The sequence below is a fragment of the Ochotona princeps genome, chromosome 30 (assembly GCF_030435755.1).
Source record: "Ochotona princeps isolate mOchPri1 chromosome 30, mOchPri1.hap1, whole genome shotgun sequence".
NCBI lineage: Eukaryota > Metazoa > Chordata > Mammalia > Lagomorpha > Ochotonidae > Ochotona > Ochotona princeps.
Genome location: NC_080861.1, coordinates 4,555,623 through 4,573,683, shown reverse-complemented (window position 1 = coordinate 4,573,683; position 18,061 = coordinate 4,555,623). Strand labels below are relative to the sequence as shown.

At 46.8% G+C, this 18,061-nt stretch overlaps 1 protein-coding gene across 6 annotated transcripts in view; it reads right to left on the bottom strand.

Annotated features, from left to right (window-relative positions):
• NPHP3 (nephrocystin 3) overlaps nt 1–18,061 on the bottom strand; it is a 35,984-nt gene that overhangs the window by 9,727 nt on the left and 8,196 nt on the right. For 3 of the 6 annotated variants that reach the window (XM_058657231.1, XM_058657233.1, XM_058657234.1), the window contains exons 6-16: nt 16,239–16,399; nt 12,358–12,514; nt 9,505–9,579; nt 8,399–8,572; nt 6,414–6,517; nt 5,146–5,260; nt 4,757–4,900; nt 4,255–4,352; nt 3,201–3,303; nt 2,745–2,827; nt 1,063–1,204 (exon numbers count right to left, since the gene is read on the bottom strand). In XM_058657231.1, the coding sequence (XP_058513214.1) occupies nt 1,063–1,204; nt 2,745–2,827; nt 3,201–3,303; nt 4,255–4,352; nt 4,757–4,900; nt 5,146–5,260; nt 6,414–6,517; nt 8,399–8,572; nt 9,505–9,579; nt 12,358–12,514; nt 16,239–16,399 (1,356 nt within the window). The remainder of the gene's footprint in view (nt 1–1,062; nt 1,205–2,744; nt 2,828–3,200; nt 3,304–4,254; nt 4,353–4,756; nt 4,901–5,145; nt 5,261–6,413; nt 6,518–8,398; nt 8,573–9,504; nt 9,580–12,357; nt 12,515–16,238; nt 16,400–18,061) is intronic. The other 3 variants (XM_058657232.1, XM_058657235.1, XM_058657236.1) reach the window with 3 other exon arrangements.

The window sequence follows — 18,061 nt, the reverse complement described above, 5'->3', positions numbered from 1 at the left end:
TTAAAGTACGTAGAAGCCGATTTTAACCATAGATACACTTGAACTGCATGGAGAAAAAGAGAAAATACTGCTGAAAGCCTTCAAGGTACTTGTGGAGCCCGTTCTAAAACCGTTTTGGAAAATGAACCAGAACAGCTGTAAAAAACAATCAAGGGGCCTTTTCAAACCAGCTGTCACAGCTTCAAGTTGTAACAACCAGGACAGTGAGGCATCAGCAAAGAACAAGCGAGAGAGGAGCCTGCTGTTCATCAGACAGTGCTGCAAAGCGGCACCAAAGATGCCCCATTCGGCAGCAAGAGCCGTCAGCCGCAGGACAAAAGACTCAAAATAGCAGAATGCTTCCTTATACAATGAGCAAAAATTAATCCAAAGTCTAAAATTTTTTGAAGGAAATTCACATAAACACATAGAAATATTTATATAATTTTGAAGACATTAAATGGATAATTATGATTTTACTAATGTAAAATTCTGAATGCATGACACCATGAACTTAAAAAGGAAAAGACATTTGTATTTGCAAACCCTGCAACAAGTATTTATATTCAATATGCACATCTAATCACTAGAGCCCACTAAGCAAGGACAATCCAATTAAAACAGGCTGCGAAGACGAGTGAGTGGCGCAGCGGTTTAGTTGCCCCTGGGGCCACCTGCCACCTGTACACCTACGGGTACAGGAGTGCCTAGTGCAAGTCCTGGCGGGAAGCAGGTGGTGTGAGGTAGGCAGGTCTCGGTCACCTTCCCGGGACGCCTGGACTGAGCTCCCGGCTCCTGGCCACATGGGTTGGCATTTGGGGAGTAAGCCAACAGACAGAAGACCTCTCTGCTTCTCAATGAAAATTAAAATGAATAAATGCTTTTTAGTGGGTGAAGGAGCAGAACCTGCAATCCATACAGGAGGAAACAAGGACAGCCAATATGCAGGAAAGCTGATAAAGCTCCTTGGTCATCATGAAAATGCAGACTGAACGTGGCGAAGCACAGACTGAGAGAACTGTCAGTTCAGTTCACACACAGATGCGAGCGGGCACCGTAATCTTCACCTGCTGATTACGCTACCTGCGTCATCAGCTCCCGGCCTCCGTCGGTGGCCACCGACTCGCGGACAGAGCGCAGAACAAGTCTGTACAGTGACGCGGTGTCTTGGCACTGGAGACACTGATGCAGGGTCGCGTCTAAGTGGCCTGCCTTCCCAGCACTGCTGGGATCGAGAGAGATGCAGTTTCTTATAAACGGCCAGCACTGGTGACAACTTTCAGGTGAGTACAAACAATATCCCATCCACTTAGGTTCTGCAGCTGATCATACGAATTCAATAAAACGTGATACAGGACGATGCTCGAGCCACTGTGTCTGCTTTAGCATACGATTTAATCCAGTTCAGCGAACACACATCCTGAGTGTCAGCACGGATCACACATTCCACAAGAGAGAAATGTCTAAGCCACGGCTCTCTTCCTCCAGGAGCAAGCCGACAGCCCCGAGGCAGGAGAAAGAAGCCCGCTTAGTTAGCCATGCAAACTAAAGCTGTGCAGTGCCGGCACTGGGACACGGAATAGGGCTCTTTTTAAGGTATCATAAAATATTTGCCAGCAGTTTTTCTTTTTTTTCTTTAACTACAAAGATGTGTAAAAAAAGAAGCAAAATAATGGTCTACAGTCCCCCATAGAAGACTTGGACTAAATGTCACAGAGTAGAAAACAACACCCTCTTGAACCACACAAGCTGCCTCACGCAGAGGCCGGGCACGTCACCACATCTTTAACCGTGGAAACACCAGGGACAAATTAGTTTTAAAAGATTTTGAGCCCAGAGTGGTAGCCTAGCAGCTAAAGTCCTCACCTTGTATGCGTCGGGATCCCATATGGGTACTGGTTCTAATCCTGGCAGCCCTGCTTCCCATCCAGCTCCCTGCTTGTGGCCTGGGATAAAGCAGTGGAGGACGGCCCAAAGCCTTGGGACCCTGCACCCACGTGGGAGACCCAGAAGAGGCTCCTGGCTCTTGGCTTCAGATCAGCTGAAGCTCCAGCTATTGTGGCCACTTGAGGAGCGGATCACTGGATGAAAGATCTTCCTCTTTGTCTCTCCTCCTCTCTGTATATCTGACTTGGCAAGAAAAGCAATTTTTTTTAAGAATTTTTTTACTTTCAAATTTGGTGCTCAAGATGAGAATGTGCAATTAAGAGACAAGAGCATTAGATTGAGTCTGGAAGTCAGAGTTGTACGAGAAATACTGTTGAGACGAATACTGAAACAGCACTCCTCCTTTGCACCTACGGCTTAGAGCAGATCACGCAGTTACACTGAAGGTATAAACAGAGTAAGACATTCCAAATGCTTTTTACTAAGTTATTCTAACGCAGGTTACCAGTGGAGAGCTAACACATAACAACTGTCTTATGAGGGAAAGATCATTAGGACTTGTGGAAGAGACCAGAGGCCCTACGTACCTACCTACCTACCTACCAGCATTCAGACATCTGAATGAACCTCTTAGGGATCAGTGTCTCAGCTCCTGGGTGCCCCATGTGAGGGTCAAGGGGTCCTTTGGCAACCCCTTCAGGGAGCAGGTGATGAAAATGAAACAAATCTATCAAGTTCTGATCATCCAATCTCACAGGATGTTAGTATTCCTGTTAGGACAGATTCCGAGGGGCCCAGCAGGCTGTTAGAATGATCCGTTCTCGGTGTCACGCACTGAGGAAGTGTCGTGCAGCAAACACAAAGCATGCGGTACTTACCGCGCAACCATTTTGCCGAAAAGCGTGACATAAAGGGCATTGCAGGTTGCAGCCGAGCGACAGTGTCGTTCTAGCTTCTTCTCCTGCACCAGTTCACCCAAAACGAAAAAACACAAACATGTGAGACCCACTGTGGAATCACTGCCAAGCCACCAACATTCCAGATGCCCGCTGACCTATTGGTGCTGTCCCTGTGGGGGCAGCAGGTCCACAGCTGTGGCAGCCTGCCTGCTGAAGGGACACACTGTGAGGTCTGAACACACCTGCCAGATGCCACACCGTGACCTCTATGCCCCAAAGCGCTTATTGCTGCTTCTGCAGGTGGTATAAGTTTACAAAGGGCACAGTTCTCCAAGCTCTAACTGCACACGGCAGGACTCCTGGTTGAACTGTAAGTGTCATATAAGATATTTTATAGGAAGCTGAAAGAGAATGAAAGAATTCAAACAACCTTACCTGCTCTTTATCCAACTGAATGTCTACAGAGTGGCACTCTGCAATTATAATAGATTTTGCATCTTTTGAATTTAAAGGATCAAGATGAAGTGTAGGCCACAGCCTTTCATGGAAAGAAATGAAATGAAATGTTAATAATATATTAAGAATTGTAATCTTACCCACCAGTTAAAAGCCCTCGTGAGAATAAGCTTTAATAACTGTCTTTAAAAAATAAAAACTAATGTGTTAACTATACTAAATCTTTTTTCATCGTAATGCAAATTATTTTCAGGAATGAATCACAATAACGTGTGAACAGCACATGCATGTTTAGACTGTTGAGGCAAACATCTGTCTTGTGTTCCGCACTTTCAGTAACAGTAACCATAGGAACGGTGCAGGTGGAGACTGGCCCCAGTACTCAAGTCAGAGCTTACAGCACACTCCTGCACACGGCAGAGAAAACAGCTTCTTGGGGTTGGTGGAAAAACCCTCACTTTGTAAGTGTGTAAAGCACAAATGTACATACCGGCTTATCCACATAAAGCCACATGCATATTGCCATTTCTCAGGAGGGATGATTGGGAAAGAATGCTTAAAAGGCCAATGTGGTGGGGGAGGACTGCTAAAGGGCACTGCCCGCTCAGTAACAGGTGTCTGTTCTCTGCCCGGCCAGCTCCCCACTGTCCTTGCCTACAAATCCAAGGGCCCACTAGACTGTCACTTGCAGCTACGAACAGAACCTCAAATTACTGACATACAAAAACTCAATTCACCTTTCCCCCATAAATCTCCTTGGGCTGTGGGTTTCTCACCTTCAGCTCAGGAAATCACAATTCACGTCACTTCCTAAGATGAAACTCGGGAGTGGACCGAGCTTGCTCCTTTCCCGGCACACCCCAGAGCTGACCTCCTTCAGATCCTAAACACTCTAGCTCCTTGTTGAGTGGGTCCTCCCTCAGCTTCCCATCCTCACTGCCACTGACACAAAAAACACCAAAATGGATCAAAAGCCTCTCCTGGTTGGCACTCCACTCACTGCACGATCGGAACGCCCTGGCCCGCCTCGTACCTCCAGGCTGTAGGGCAGGTTTCCACGTTCACAGACACGATGACCCTCACGTTCACCGGCAGGGGATCCAGCAGCCACTTCATGTGCTTTTCAACTTGCTTAAAAAAGATACAGAAACAGTTCATTTATTAGTCAAAGACTTCGAAACCACCCAACAATAGCTCCCCAGGCAAAATGAAATTCTCATTGTACTGATTATTGCTAGGGCTAAACATCTCATTTTTGACTGATTTATCTTGCAATTTTTTTTTGCTGTAAGGCTTTATTTTCAAATTTGAGTCCTAGGCACTTCAAGCAATGTGAAGGCCCTAACATTATGTCAAAACAGTGCATGCTCATTGTATAACTTCAGAGACATGTGCCTTCTCACATCAAATCTATTCTCTAAAATCCACTTGCTTCATTCCTGAAAATGAAGTGGAAATCAAAGCACCGCCATCCAGCATGTTCCACCTGCACACGCGCCTGCTCCTCAGTGTGTCAACAGGTACACAGTTAATACCTGAACTTGGTCTATAGAGTCGATGATGATGATGATGATGCCTTGATGACGAGCGGAGAGCTTTTCTAACCAACGTGGAAACTCTTCCAGGAGCTTCGCAGGATCCAGCGTGAGTGCGGATGCTGCCCAAGAGTGCTGCATCAACTATGAGACGGGACGTGGACAGGAAGCCGACAGTTTTATCACAGGTGGGAAGCCTTTCTGTCCCCTACTGCTTAGATTGACACTGAGTCACCAAGAAGACCAGGTGTGCTGAGTGCTCCTGTCAGCCTCCGGGAGAACCCAAACAGGTGGACGGACACCGAAAGCTGATCTGCCATCCGCTCAGCGTGGGTCCTGACAATTTCTGAATCTAAATCCGATTCTGAGAATCCCCACACATACTGTACCTTCAGAGTGAGTCGTTTAATGATCAAGGAGGATTCGGAGCTGGTGGACATGGGCCTCCCCACAAAGTGAGACAGGATCAGCGTGTGAGGGGAATTCTGCTGCTGCAGCTGAATCCTGGAAGAGAAAGGCGGCACTCCTACACAGCCGGGGAAGCCCCTGGACCCCAGCAGCCTAGACACGCGGTGCCCTCGGCGGTGCCCTGGACTGCAGTGCTCCCTAACAGTGCCCTTGCAAATAAATATGGGGGTTCCCATTGAAGATTCTTTCAAATCAACTTCAAACCATGACTGCGTGCTAATTAATGTAAACCAAAATAGCTTTGCGTTGGCATCAGTTATTAATAAAAAAAAAACCATTGCTTTTTAAATGCAAATATATTACTCAAAGGAAAACAGGAGGTTAAAAAACATTACTTTCGGAGGCCAGTCTTGTGGCACAGTGGTTTAAGCTGCTGCCTACAACACTGGGAATCCATGTGGGCCTCAGCTCGTCCCAGGCACGTCACTTCCCGTCCAGCTTCCTGCTGAATGTGCCTGGGAAGGCAGAGGAACTGGGGCCCCTGCCACCCACACGGGAGACCTGGATCAAATTCCTGGCTTCGACCTGGCCCATGCCCTAGCCTTTGTGGCCATTTTGGGAAAGAAAAGTGAACCAACAGTGATCGCCATCTCTGACTCTCCCTCTTCCTTTCAAATTAAATAATAAATCTAAAAAAAAAAGTCCACATATCATTGTAAAGAAAGGACAAAAGGGAAGTATCTACACTAACTCTTCAATGCAAATAGTTATAAACAAAACATTACAGCTTGTTAAGAATTATTTGCTTATGAGTCATTTTTAAATAACACAGCAAAGGTAAGTTTATTAGCTCATCTGCACCTTGGAGGACTGGATTATTCTCACAGTGCAGACTATCCTTCATTTGATGTCCTTCTGCTTTGTTCCAAGTCTTTAAAACCCCGACGAAATGTTTCAGATGAGGTTGCTAACTGAAAATCAAGGCCGGTCCCTCCACGACGCATCCAGGTCCAAGGCAACTGTCCCCTCGCTTAGCACTGCCCCAACCCTCCCCTACAGGATGCGTCTTTCTTCTAACACTGTGAAACCCTACACATCTCGGCCTCAGCCCATCGTTTTGCTCCTCTGCGCTCGTTAGCATCTAGCGGAGGACACACAAGAAGGCAGACACTGAAGACACGCTGCTGAGTGACCTCAGCAATTCAACAAACGAGTCGGAGATGACCGCGCGGCACTGCGGCACACGTACCACTTGGACAGAAGCAGGGACTTGCCAGAACCTGGTCCTCCAGACACCAGCAGGGGCGGGATCGGGGCTGCCGCCACGACCAAGTCATTCAGGCGCTGATAATACTAAAAACAATGAATATGAACTGTGAGGAAAGATGTGCCTCTCTTATTCTAACATTCTAGAATTGCTAGAAAAAAGCTGCATGAGAAAAAAATGGACCCTGCACTGTTAGTGGCAGCCTCCCGGTCGCTTGCTTCTACAGCTGAACAGCAGATGAAGAACCACTCCAAAGTTTGGGGGCATTGCTGCAAACTCATGGTGAAGGTCAACCATTCCAACAGATCCCATGGGGTTGTGACATTCAGATATTCAGCAGGATGTGGCCCTGCACCGCTCCCATGGCCTCCAGGACGCTGCAGGCCACCACAGTCGGCTGCCAGCAGAGGGGCCTCTGCCCTTGGAGCCCAGCTCACCCCCACGGCCACTGGCTGGCAGCAGAGGGGCCTCTGCCCTTGGAGCCCAGCTCACCCCCACGGCCACTGGCTGGCAGCAGAGGGCCTCTGCGGTGGGGCCCAGCTCACCCCCACGGCCACTGGCTGGCAGCAGAGGGCCTCTGCGGTGGGGCCCAGCTCACCCCCACGGCCACTGGCTGGCAGCAGAGGGGCCTCTGCGGTGGGGCCCAGCTCAGCTGAGAACGGCTGCAGGGCTGTGGTTCTTCCAACCTGCCCAAGAGTCAGCAGAGGCTGCCTGAAGTAATTGTGCGACCAAGCCAGGGCTTCTGAGGGCAAAGAACCCCATTTCCCAAGCTTTCTTCAGACATTCAAAGCTGGCCAGATGAAAATACACTTGGAAAGCCAAAGTATCATAGCACTGATCACGGAGTTCCCGGAGGAATTCTGCCAGAGGTTCACTAAGTGTCTCAGTGGTCCAACAACAGCCAGCCGGGGAGGGAGCCCAACTTGGAACGCGCACTTTGCGGATGGCTATAGCAGCAAGATTCTCCAGTAACTACAACAAAACATTACTAGGAATAGGTTTTCAATCTGTTCTCTTCCTGCATCCAGCACAGGATATTTTCTCAAGGAACTCTGATAATTCCAACAGCAAAGACATTTCTGTAGGAATAGGGACAGCCTGACTGATGTGTTCACGACCTCACAGAGCCTGACACCTTAGTTCATGGCCGCGTCCAAAGCCCACTTACAGAAGCACGGCTTCCAAGAGCCCTTGCTCAGGGCCAGAGGACAGAGGTTCAGGTCTCAGATCTGCGACCTACATGTGGTTCCTTAAGTCAACGGGAACCTGAAACACAGTCCCTTACAGAACAACAGCGAGTTGATCATGTCTCAGGCACTGTGCTGCACCACTCCCTAGTATAACACTTGCAACAACTATGAGGGAGGTATTGCTATTTCATGGCCAAGAAAGGCAAAGTTTTCAACATCCAAGAAACTTCAAGTTACTATTTCAGTTGGAAAGTGAGAGCATCAATACATAACCTAAACTATAACTGTTCTATTAAAATATGGCTACTAATATTAGCTGCTGTACTATTTATAACACTGGTTTTACATTAATTTTCAAATACTATTAAGTATCTTTTTTAAACTTGCACTTAGATTTCTGTTGATTTGTCTGGACATTGAAAATGCTGATGCGATCAATAAAGCATTGATCCAAACACTATAAACTACCTCCTGTGCTGTGCTTTCTGCACCACCAATACCTCGATACCATTGTTTGAACAAGAACCCTTATCATCCTTAGCAAACCTCCTTGCTCTCCCAGGCCTGGTCAGAGCAAGCCACGCTGGTAATATAATGAACACATGGTTGACCAATCCCAAACTATAACCAAATGTTCACCACTCTCCCATCTTGCACAGCGCGTCTCAACCAGGGTAACCACACCATGAGAACAGGCAGGGGACACATTTATAAACGTGGCGACATGGTCTCTGCGTGCTGCCTGGTCTTTGCTGGAGCAATAGTCCAAACACTTACCTTCTCAAATCCCAGATCCCGGGCGGAATCCGAGGCTTGCTGGAACGCTTCCATTTGCTCTTGCTCGTCATGTATGTCCCACAGCACATCACCAAAGTCAGCCTTTTCGGGGACGGCCTCTCCGCTGCCCAGATCCTTACATTCCAGCTCTGTGTTCTCGAGCCCCAGTATGTCCTGAACACAAGAACAATGAACAGACTTTGCAGCCGGGCTCAGCCCACAGGCTATGGGTGGCCAGGCAGAACACCTACAAGAACAAGCTGGTAAAGCATACAAATAAACACTAATTTTCACTATAAAAATTAATAAAAACCAGATATCTGCTTATTAAAAATAAAAGGGATATTTGGCCATCATGGGATTTATTCCCTGAAAAACATGACATAGTCTCTTTAATTAAATCTGGCTGGTGAAGAGTTTTACGGTATTTTTTAAAAATGTCTAAGAAATATTTACAGTGCAAGAATTTACTAAAATGGGGTTTTCCTTGATCTTAAGAATCTGCCATTATATAATTACTCCCTGAGGAAGGGACAGGAGAGAGGCAACCACAAGCTAGGCCAGCACATCCCACTGTGTCCCATTACTTGAACATGCAGGGCTCATTTTTCTTTTTATCCTTAGATTTTTGCTGATACTTAATTTTAAATGGCTTTTTATATTTAGAACAAGGCACACTATCAAGCAGACGCTGTAATACACAGTCCAGAGTCTCCCAGAGGCTTCGAGCTGCACGCACTTCCTGCCCGTGTCTTCAGCCCTCTGGCGGGGTGTGTTCGTTCACCCCCTGTGCTGTTAGGGACGACGTGGTTGGGGGAAATGCACACTGTTCTAACACCCAGAACCCCTAGCAGACTAGAACCCACGCAGCCCTCCCATCAGGGAGCCCGTTCTCCAGGAACACCTGCTTTCTAAGGGACAGCTCTGCCACACTCCACACTGAGCAGCTGCCCGAGCACCGGGCTCTGCGAGGCCGAGGGCCCCCACCACAGCCACCAGGCCTTCCAGGAAACCGGCCAGGGTTTTTCTTCTGAAAAACTTCCAATTTTATGGAAAAAAATCTTAAAATACTTCAGGTGAAACCTTAACATGGAATGCCTGTATACCTGTTTAATAATTTTTTCCACACAAATGTAAGTTTCATGGACTCCATCTGCAGGATCCCCTTGGTGATCAATGACCTGAGAGTAACAAAAAGGTTAGCAGTTACAACAACAAAGACAGCTGCAGGAGGAGACGCTGGTCGCAGTTTTAGGGCCTACTGGTCTAAGTACCTGCATGAGCACATGTATTCTCACAGCAGCCTTGGAGGGAGACACTGTCACCCTCATTTCACAGACAGGAGGAGACAATCACCTATCCGAGGTCACGTGGGGATTTAGATGCCACAAAGCCAAATGCTTATTGTTTTGTTATTTGCATCCAAATTTTGTCTTCTATATTTCTATACTACTGAGAATCATACTTTAACAAGGCGTGAATATCAATTTTTAAAACTAATGTATGTATCTCGGAGGTAGAGAGAACACCCTCCCATGTGGTGCTGCATCTCCCCAAAGTCCTGCAACAGTGGGGGTGGGTCAGGCTGACGCGGGTCTCCCAAGTGGGTGGCAGGGACCCAGCCACTGCAGCCCCTGTTGCCTCCTGGGGCGCCCGTTGGAAAGAGGTTAGAATCGGCAGCAGAGCTAAACTTGAACTCAGGCACTCAGATATATGATGCAGGCGTCTCCCCTGAGGCATCTGACATGCTGGGCTAAATACCTCTCCCGTTTCCCAAAATCATTTTTTATGTCAGTAAAGCTGTAGCACCACAAAACAAAAAAGCAAACTTTCATTTGGCTATATAAGACAGGAGTCCTGACTTGGCTCAAAGAAGGCCCTGAGGCAGGCACCATGGAGCAGCGGAGTAAGCCAGCACCTGGGATGCCTGTGTGCCACGCTGGAGTGCCTGAAATGAAGTCCCACCTCCACTCCTAATTCAGCTTCCAGCTAACGCGCCTGGGGCACACGGAGGACGACAGAGTAGCTGGGTTCTTGCCACGCACGTAGGCCTGACCGGAACGCAGCCTGGCCCAGCCCCGGCTATCGCAGGCATTTGGGAAGCAAACCAGCAGCTAAAGACAGCTCTCTCATCACTCTGCCTTTCAAATCAATACATTTATAAATGCTCTGCTGTAAAGCATAGGAATTAGCAAATGGCTAATAACTGTTCAAATCAGAAAAAGGCAATGATTTCAAACAGAATGTCAACCGAACCAGCATGGAAATTTATCTCTCATTTATAATCACCACAGACAGCTTATTCTACTTCTATTTTTGGGAAGTAAATTTATCCTTCTAGTGTACTGATTTTTAAAGTACTATTTGAAGATAAGAAAACAATGAACTTATCTCCTCTCGTGGAATCCAGCAGACTAGGCTGAGAGTGAAAAAAAATGAAAGGCACTGAAGATCGTGAAAAAGAACTTTTTCCCTTTAGACTCTGGTTTAATGGCATGCTTATTTTAAGCTCTCTTTTCAGTACTAAACAATATAAGGGAAAATGTTTGTATTCATATTTGGTTCAAGTTGTGACTGCTTCATTTTCAATCCAGCTCTCTGTTAATGTGCCTAGGAAAGCAGCAGAGGACGACCCGAGTGCTCAAGTCCCTGCACCATGTGGGAGATCCCTGCACCATGTGGGAGATCCCTGCACCCACGTGGGAGATCCCTGCACCCACGTGGGAGATCCCTGCACCCACGTGGGAGATCCCTGCACCCACGTGGGCATGTGGGAGATCCCTGCACCCACGTGGGCATGTGGGAGATCCCTGCACCCAGGTGGGCATGTGGGAGATCCCTGCACCCAGGTGGGCATGTGGGAGATCCCTGCACCCAGGTGGGCATGTGGGAGATCCCTGCACCCAGGTGGGCATGTGGGAGATCCCTGCACCCAGGTGGGCATGTGGGAGATCCCTGCACCCACGTGGGAGATCCCTGCACCCACGTGGGAGATCCCTGCACCCACGTGGGAGATCTCTGCACCCACGTGGGAGATCCCTGCACCCACGTGGGAGATCCCTGCACCCACGTGGGAGATCCCTGCACCCACGTGGGAGATGGAAGTCCTGACTCTTGGCTTCTGCTTGGCCCAGCCCCAGCCATGGCAGTTATGTGAGGGGCAGATCACAGCATGAAAGACTGCTTTCCCTCTCTTTCAAACAAATAAATCTGTAAAATCAAAAAAATATATACACCCTAGACAAAGCCTTTTTTCCAATTATATTCTTCTTATTAACTATAAACATTTATTTCAAAGGTATAGTAATTTGTAATCTTTACTTCAAAAATTGTCCTGCCTTGCACCTGGAGATGACCACATCTCTCTCATACGACCACCTTGGCTTTTTCCAATGCTTTTAGGGAACATCTTTTTTTGGAAAGTCCCCTTCTTACACTAACCCTTGGCCAGGAGACGGGACCCTGTGCTTAGAAGAAAGGAACCAAATTGGCTCATTCCCAGATCCTATTCTCTCTAGCCACACACTGCTGCTTGTTCTTCGTGTTCACCACCCACACAGATCTGTTGGGAAGTCCTGATGGCTCTTCCATCAGGATTTACCCCCAACTCCCACCATCTCCTGACACCTCCCTGGGCACCGCTCTGGTCTGAGCCGTTAGGAGCTCCCATCCAGACGCGGCAGCAGACTGCCCAGAACCTCCCAAGCTACCTTCCACTCTCACGCAGTGAACAGCAACCTCCCTGTTGGTGGATCACATCTGGTCCTGCCCACCTCCCTCGGGTCGCTCCCTGTCTCAGCATGGGCTGGGCACCTCTCCTACTCCCCTTCCCTCGGTTCCAGCCAGACTGGCTTCCTTGCCCTCCCCAGACATAGCAGGTTCACGCACACACCTTATACCTTTGCTCCAGCTCTTCCCTCTGCCAAGCGCATACTGAAAAACCATGCTACACACTTTACCTTAGCTTTGCTGGTCTTGCTTACACTGGAAACTTGGTCAAGCAGTTGCTGGACAGAGTCAGAAGTGACTTTCCCCTCCTTCAAACGATGATAAATCAGGCGTGGTTTTCCTTCAGAGTTTTTCAGAAAAGCCTCTTCACAGTCTTCCAGTAAAGGGCTAGATTGGAAATCAGCATTCTTTGTGTTACTTCTGCAGTGTGACAGCAAACTGTCACCCCAAAGGGTCCTAGTACCACGACGAGCAGTCAGAAACAGTGAAGCCTTCCAAAGTCTGACCTTCTTCCTCTGTTTAGCTTGGTTTTAAATCACACTGTGCTCATTCGTTGACAGAGAGAGCCAGTAAACTAAATCATGCAATATACTATAAACCTTACAAACGCAGCTCCCAATAACTGATTGCACTCATAAGACTTTGCAAAGTAAAGGAAAATAAAATTTACAAATCTAAAGTTTCCAAGTTCAAACACAAATATTATCACCCTCAAAGTTTCAACATTTTTCTTGTCTCCAATCATTTAGCCTATTCTGATCTAATCAATGATCTACATATCCAGTATTTTAAGAACTATTTGTGGTTTAGATGGCCAGCAAAAATTTCCAGGTTACAAGTTTAAAAATTAAATTTTGCCATAGGAATCAGTCGTATTTGTTAGAAAAGTTCTAGAGAAATCTTAGAATAATTCACTGGGGTTTTCAACATCACAAGGAACATTGCGATCAAGTCTTTTCTAGAACGCATTACATGAAAACTATCAGAGATGGACTGTGTACGTGTTGCGTGGAAGGCGGAGCTACTACACAATTCAGAATTCACAAAGACCGCACTAGTTCCAAATAAATAGCATTTAAAATTTTTAAACATATTTCTGTACCAATTCAATCTATCCAAACCAGTTATACATGTTCAAATCATTTTGAGCACATTCTATGGACTTTTAGATTTCAGGGGCTTATTTTTTAGAGAGAAATATGCGACCTACTGAACACAAAAAGTACACCTTCTGTTCAGCTACATGACACATTACAGAATCATTCCTAACAAAATTGACTCCTGGGAATCGCACAAAACATGCTGTCTGGGACTTGGGTCAAAAATTCTGGTGGTGGGCGGTAGGGGAAGGGGGTACCATAGCCAATCACATCAGGCCTCTGCCTGCAGTAGTGGTATCCCCTCTGGGTGCCTGTTCAAGTCCTGGCTGCTTTACTTCTGATCCAGTACCCTGATAGCAGCCTGGAAAAGCAACAGAGAGTAGCTCAAGGCCTTGGGCCCTGCACACCCATGTGGGAGACTTGAAGAAGCTTCAGTTTCCTAGCTTTGGACCAGCCCAGCTCTGGCTGTTGTGGCCATCTGGGAAGGGAGCCAGCAAATGGAAGATTGTTCTCCCTGATTTCCCCTTTCTCTCTCCCCTTCTTTCTCTGTAACTTTACTTTTCAAATAAAAAAAATTAGTTACAAAATAATTCGGTCGAAGTGAAGTAGATGGTGGAGAAGAAACCAGCTGGTCATGACTAAGAGCTGCTGAAGTCGTCAGAATGGAAGGCCAGCGAACACACTGGTGGCCTGTGCTTCAGAACCCAGTTAGAAGTGACTGCAGTGGACGAAGATGGAGGGGAGGAGAGGCCACTACACTGTGAGGCTGATGAAGAAGCAAGAAGGTTCAGACACAGAACAAACAAAAGCTTCCACCAAACCAAATTCTCTGAGGAACTCAGATTTACTTACAGAGAACTGAAGAAAGCCAGAAAGGAGGCCCAGGAAGTCAAAGATGTTACAATTATACTCCGGGCCCTGAAATCCTTTCCCTGGAGACAGATGGCGGCCTGCAGAGAACCAGCCAGCATCCATGTGGACCTTCACACAGGACCCGCACCTGCTGCCACGAGCAGAAAGCAGCAGGCTGCCTTTTTTCAGGCCCACGTGATCTCAGCGAGCCTGTCCCACCCAGGAGGGCACTGACAGAGCCAGTGCCAGCCAGCCTCCGAGCTCTACTCTCTGTATTTCACTTCTCAACTTTTTTGATAAGAAATTTCTTCTATTGTACTGCCATGCAGGGGCGTGGGCTACATTAAATCCATGGAGGAAGACTCTGTGGACAAGCAGTATCACAAGCCTGCTCACCAGGCACCTGGCAGAGCAGACAGCGAAGCAGCATGGGCCGGGCTCCTCACTGCCTGCCAGCTCCTCCTGCCTCCTCTCCAATCCACAGCGGAGCGTGTCAGCACAGCCTGCGCCGAATCTGCTCATTTCATTCTCTGAAGATTTGTCCTTTTTTATAGAATCCTGAAGCCTCTAGATAGTAGCGACAGGCCCAGGTTTAGTGGCCAGGCTGGAGTCAGGAGCCTGGGTCTTCCCCATGGACGGGAGGAACCCGACTCAGGCCCGAGAATCTTCACTTGCTGCCCCCAAGAAACACGTTCAGCTCTCAAACCCAGACCCACCGCTCTGGGACGCAGACACCCAGGCTTTGTCTTAACCATGACATCAAACACCTGCACCAAGACAGCAATGTTGAACTACAGATTTCTTCTGTGATGACTACACGGTATGAGCCCACAGACCAGGAAGAATGACTGACCAGGAAAGTATTTCCTGGGGCTAGCATTGTGGCACAGTGTGTAAAGCTTCTGCCTATGATGTCGGCAACCCCTCTGGGAGCCAGTTCGTGTCCCAGCTGCTCCACTTCTGCTCCAGCTCCCTGTCCATGCCTGCGAAAAGCAGGGAAGCGCGCGCTCGTGTTTGGGTCCTGTTAGCCATGTGGAAGACCCAGACGAAGCTTCTGCCTGCAGCCTGGCCCAGCCCAGAGAGTGATGGATCAGCTCTAAATCTTTCAAATAAAATGAATAAATCTTTTTAAAAATATTTCCTCATGGAGCCCCCCAACCACCCATGCTATTCCAGCAAGATCTAGAGATGATTCATCAGGGACGGGCAAGCCAGAGAGCTGGAGCAGCCCACAGGGCAAAGGTTCCCACGGCCCCTCTGCAGCGTGAAGCCCATCCCAAGCCACGCAGGACAGCCACGAGGACGACAGGAGAAACAGGCACACGGAGCAGGAAAAAAATAAGTCCAAATACGGGCGAAGCAAGAGCAAAGGGCAAAGAACTTAAAATCCTTACTTCAAAATGAAACTTTTCAAAATGAAGCTTTTTAAACCATGAAAATTTAGTTAAGGAGATAAATGGAAATCGACAAGTGAAGTCAAAATATGAAAGAAATGGGAGAAAAAATACCGAGTTTAAATTTAGAAACATAAATATTAAAATAGTAAAAGACAAACACTGTATTACATTTTAACATAAATTTAAGGTTGGGAAAAAAAATACGGCTTCAAGAATTGGCTGAAATTACAGAAAAATAATGTAAAAACAAATGACATATTACAAGGTAACATCAAATACTCCCAAATATTAGTAACATGAGGCATATAAAAACAGACAATCAAGCTGAAGGACTGCTCAGCTAAGCTCTGGGCGAGGCTTGAGCAGGTGCCTCCCTGAGGGTCATGGATGGATTACACTGGAGGAAAACTGATCTTAAGGCGCCCACACTTTTCTGCACAGGTAACAGAGCTGGTCCACAATTAAAAAAAAATTCTTTGAGAACAACTCCAATCAGATGACAAATCTAGAAGGGAAAGTTAACTATTTTGTGTTTTATCTAGATGGCTAACCAGCTAAATATTTATAAACAAAATTAATCAGCATTAACTTGATGACGTTAGTTGTCTGATCTTTTAAATACAACCAAGGGTATAAAGCAGCTCACAGAATTTCAAATTGTTTCAGGTTAGGTTATAATTACGACTTTTTGTGGTGTTTCATTTGGAAATCTCGGTTCTATTTACCACCGCCTGTAATAAACTATAGATTTTTTCAGCTTACCTTGGTAAAGTTAAGTGAACGAATAAAATCACTAATGAACTCTTCTCAATCTCCCGTTTTCTCACTGTGAGGAATTGATTTTCAACATCTATTGGAAAATAAACAGCATGGAAAAAATATCCCATTGTCTCACACATTCTTTTAAGTTTAGGTGAACAGTCCTAAAAACAAATTAATATACATAAAAGTATAACATCTTTAAGTAAAGATCTCATGAGCTAAAAGCAAAGCACATATTAGAACAGTTGTGTTGTATGTTTTCCAACATAAAACTTAAAATATGATACAATCAATTTTAATGAAAATCCTAAAAAGACACATTTCTCTCACCAAGAAAAAAAATAGCAGCTTAACTACTTGGCCATTTTCTAGCTCAGAAAAGTATTGATTTCATAAAACATCCTAAAACAGGACATTTTGTAGATCTGCATATAAAAAGCATCATGATCTATTACAACAGTGAAGCATGCGCAAGTCCAAGGTGCTGGTCCACAAGTTGCGCTTGCGCAAGACATGACCGAGGGCCTCACAGCGCCCTCAGGAGGAACTCACTCCAGCACCCAAAGGGCTGTGGGGTATGACCGAGGGCCTCACAGCGCCCTCAGGAGGAACTCACTCCAGCACCCAACGGGCTGTGGGGTATGACCGAGGGCCTCACAGCGCCCTCAGGAGGAACTCACTCCAGCACCCAACGGGCTGTGGGGTATGACCGAGGGCCTCACAGCGCCCTCAGGAGGAACTCACTCCAGCACCCAACGGGCTGTGAGGTTTAAAAGATCTTTTTACCAGAGCAAGTAATATCACAAATAAATGCTAACCAACAATCTGGAGGGTATTGATATAGCAGATACTGCCTGTAACACACAGACTTACTTAGAATTCACTGGAAACAGTAATAGAGTAGCTTTCTCTATAAAGGGTCATGTGGCAAAAAGTTTACAAAAAAGAAAACAAAGCTTATCGACGTGGCTGCCTTACCACAGGTCTTGTAGCCTACCTGATTCCTAATAAAATTTGACCTGGCTTTAAAATGCCAAGGCAGGGCCCGGCGGCATGGCCTAGCGGCTAAAGTCCTCGCCTTGAACGCCCCAGGATCCCATATGGGCACCGGTTCTAATCCCGGCAGCTCCACTTCCCATCCAGCTCCCTGCTTCGGATCAGCGCGCACCGGCCCGTTGTGGCTCACTTGGGGAGTGAATCATCGGATGGAAGATCTTCCTCTCTGTCTCTCCTCTCTGTATATCCAGCTTTCCAATAATAAAATCTTTAAAAAAAAAAAATGCCAAGGCAGCTGTAGGCAGTACCTAAGTGAGCAAGTGTGGCAATGCCTTAAATACAACCTCATTGATCGGCACGAAAATCTGGACGTCATATAATCTTCACATGTCACAAAATCTTCTTCGTTTGCCTTTTCTTCCCCCTAGCCATTTAAAATACGAACACTAATCTTAGCTCTGGACCAACACACACACAGCAGGTCAGGTCGGCCAGCAGGCTGGAACTTGGGGACCCCCATCTTACCACCACTCCAAGGACTACCATGAAAAAAATCAGAAATCGGGACGAGGACCGCATTTTGTTTTACCTGGAACCGATACAAGGTCAGGACTGAAAGGCAGAACTAACCCCCCTGAGGTATGAGCAACAGTGGGAAGAAATACTACAGAAATATCCAGAAAAAAAATTCTACCATGTTAACATGATATTCAAAAACTATTGACAAGCTAGAAACTTTTTCAGTTAGCTCCTAACAATCCTAGAGCAAGCTTAACACTAAAAAAAAATCTCTGGAGAAAAGCCCCAGAGGCTCCCTGATCTTTAAG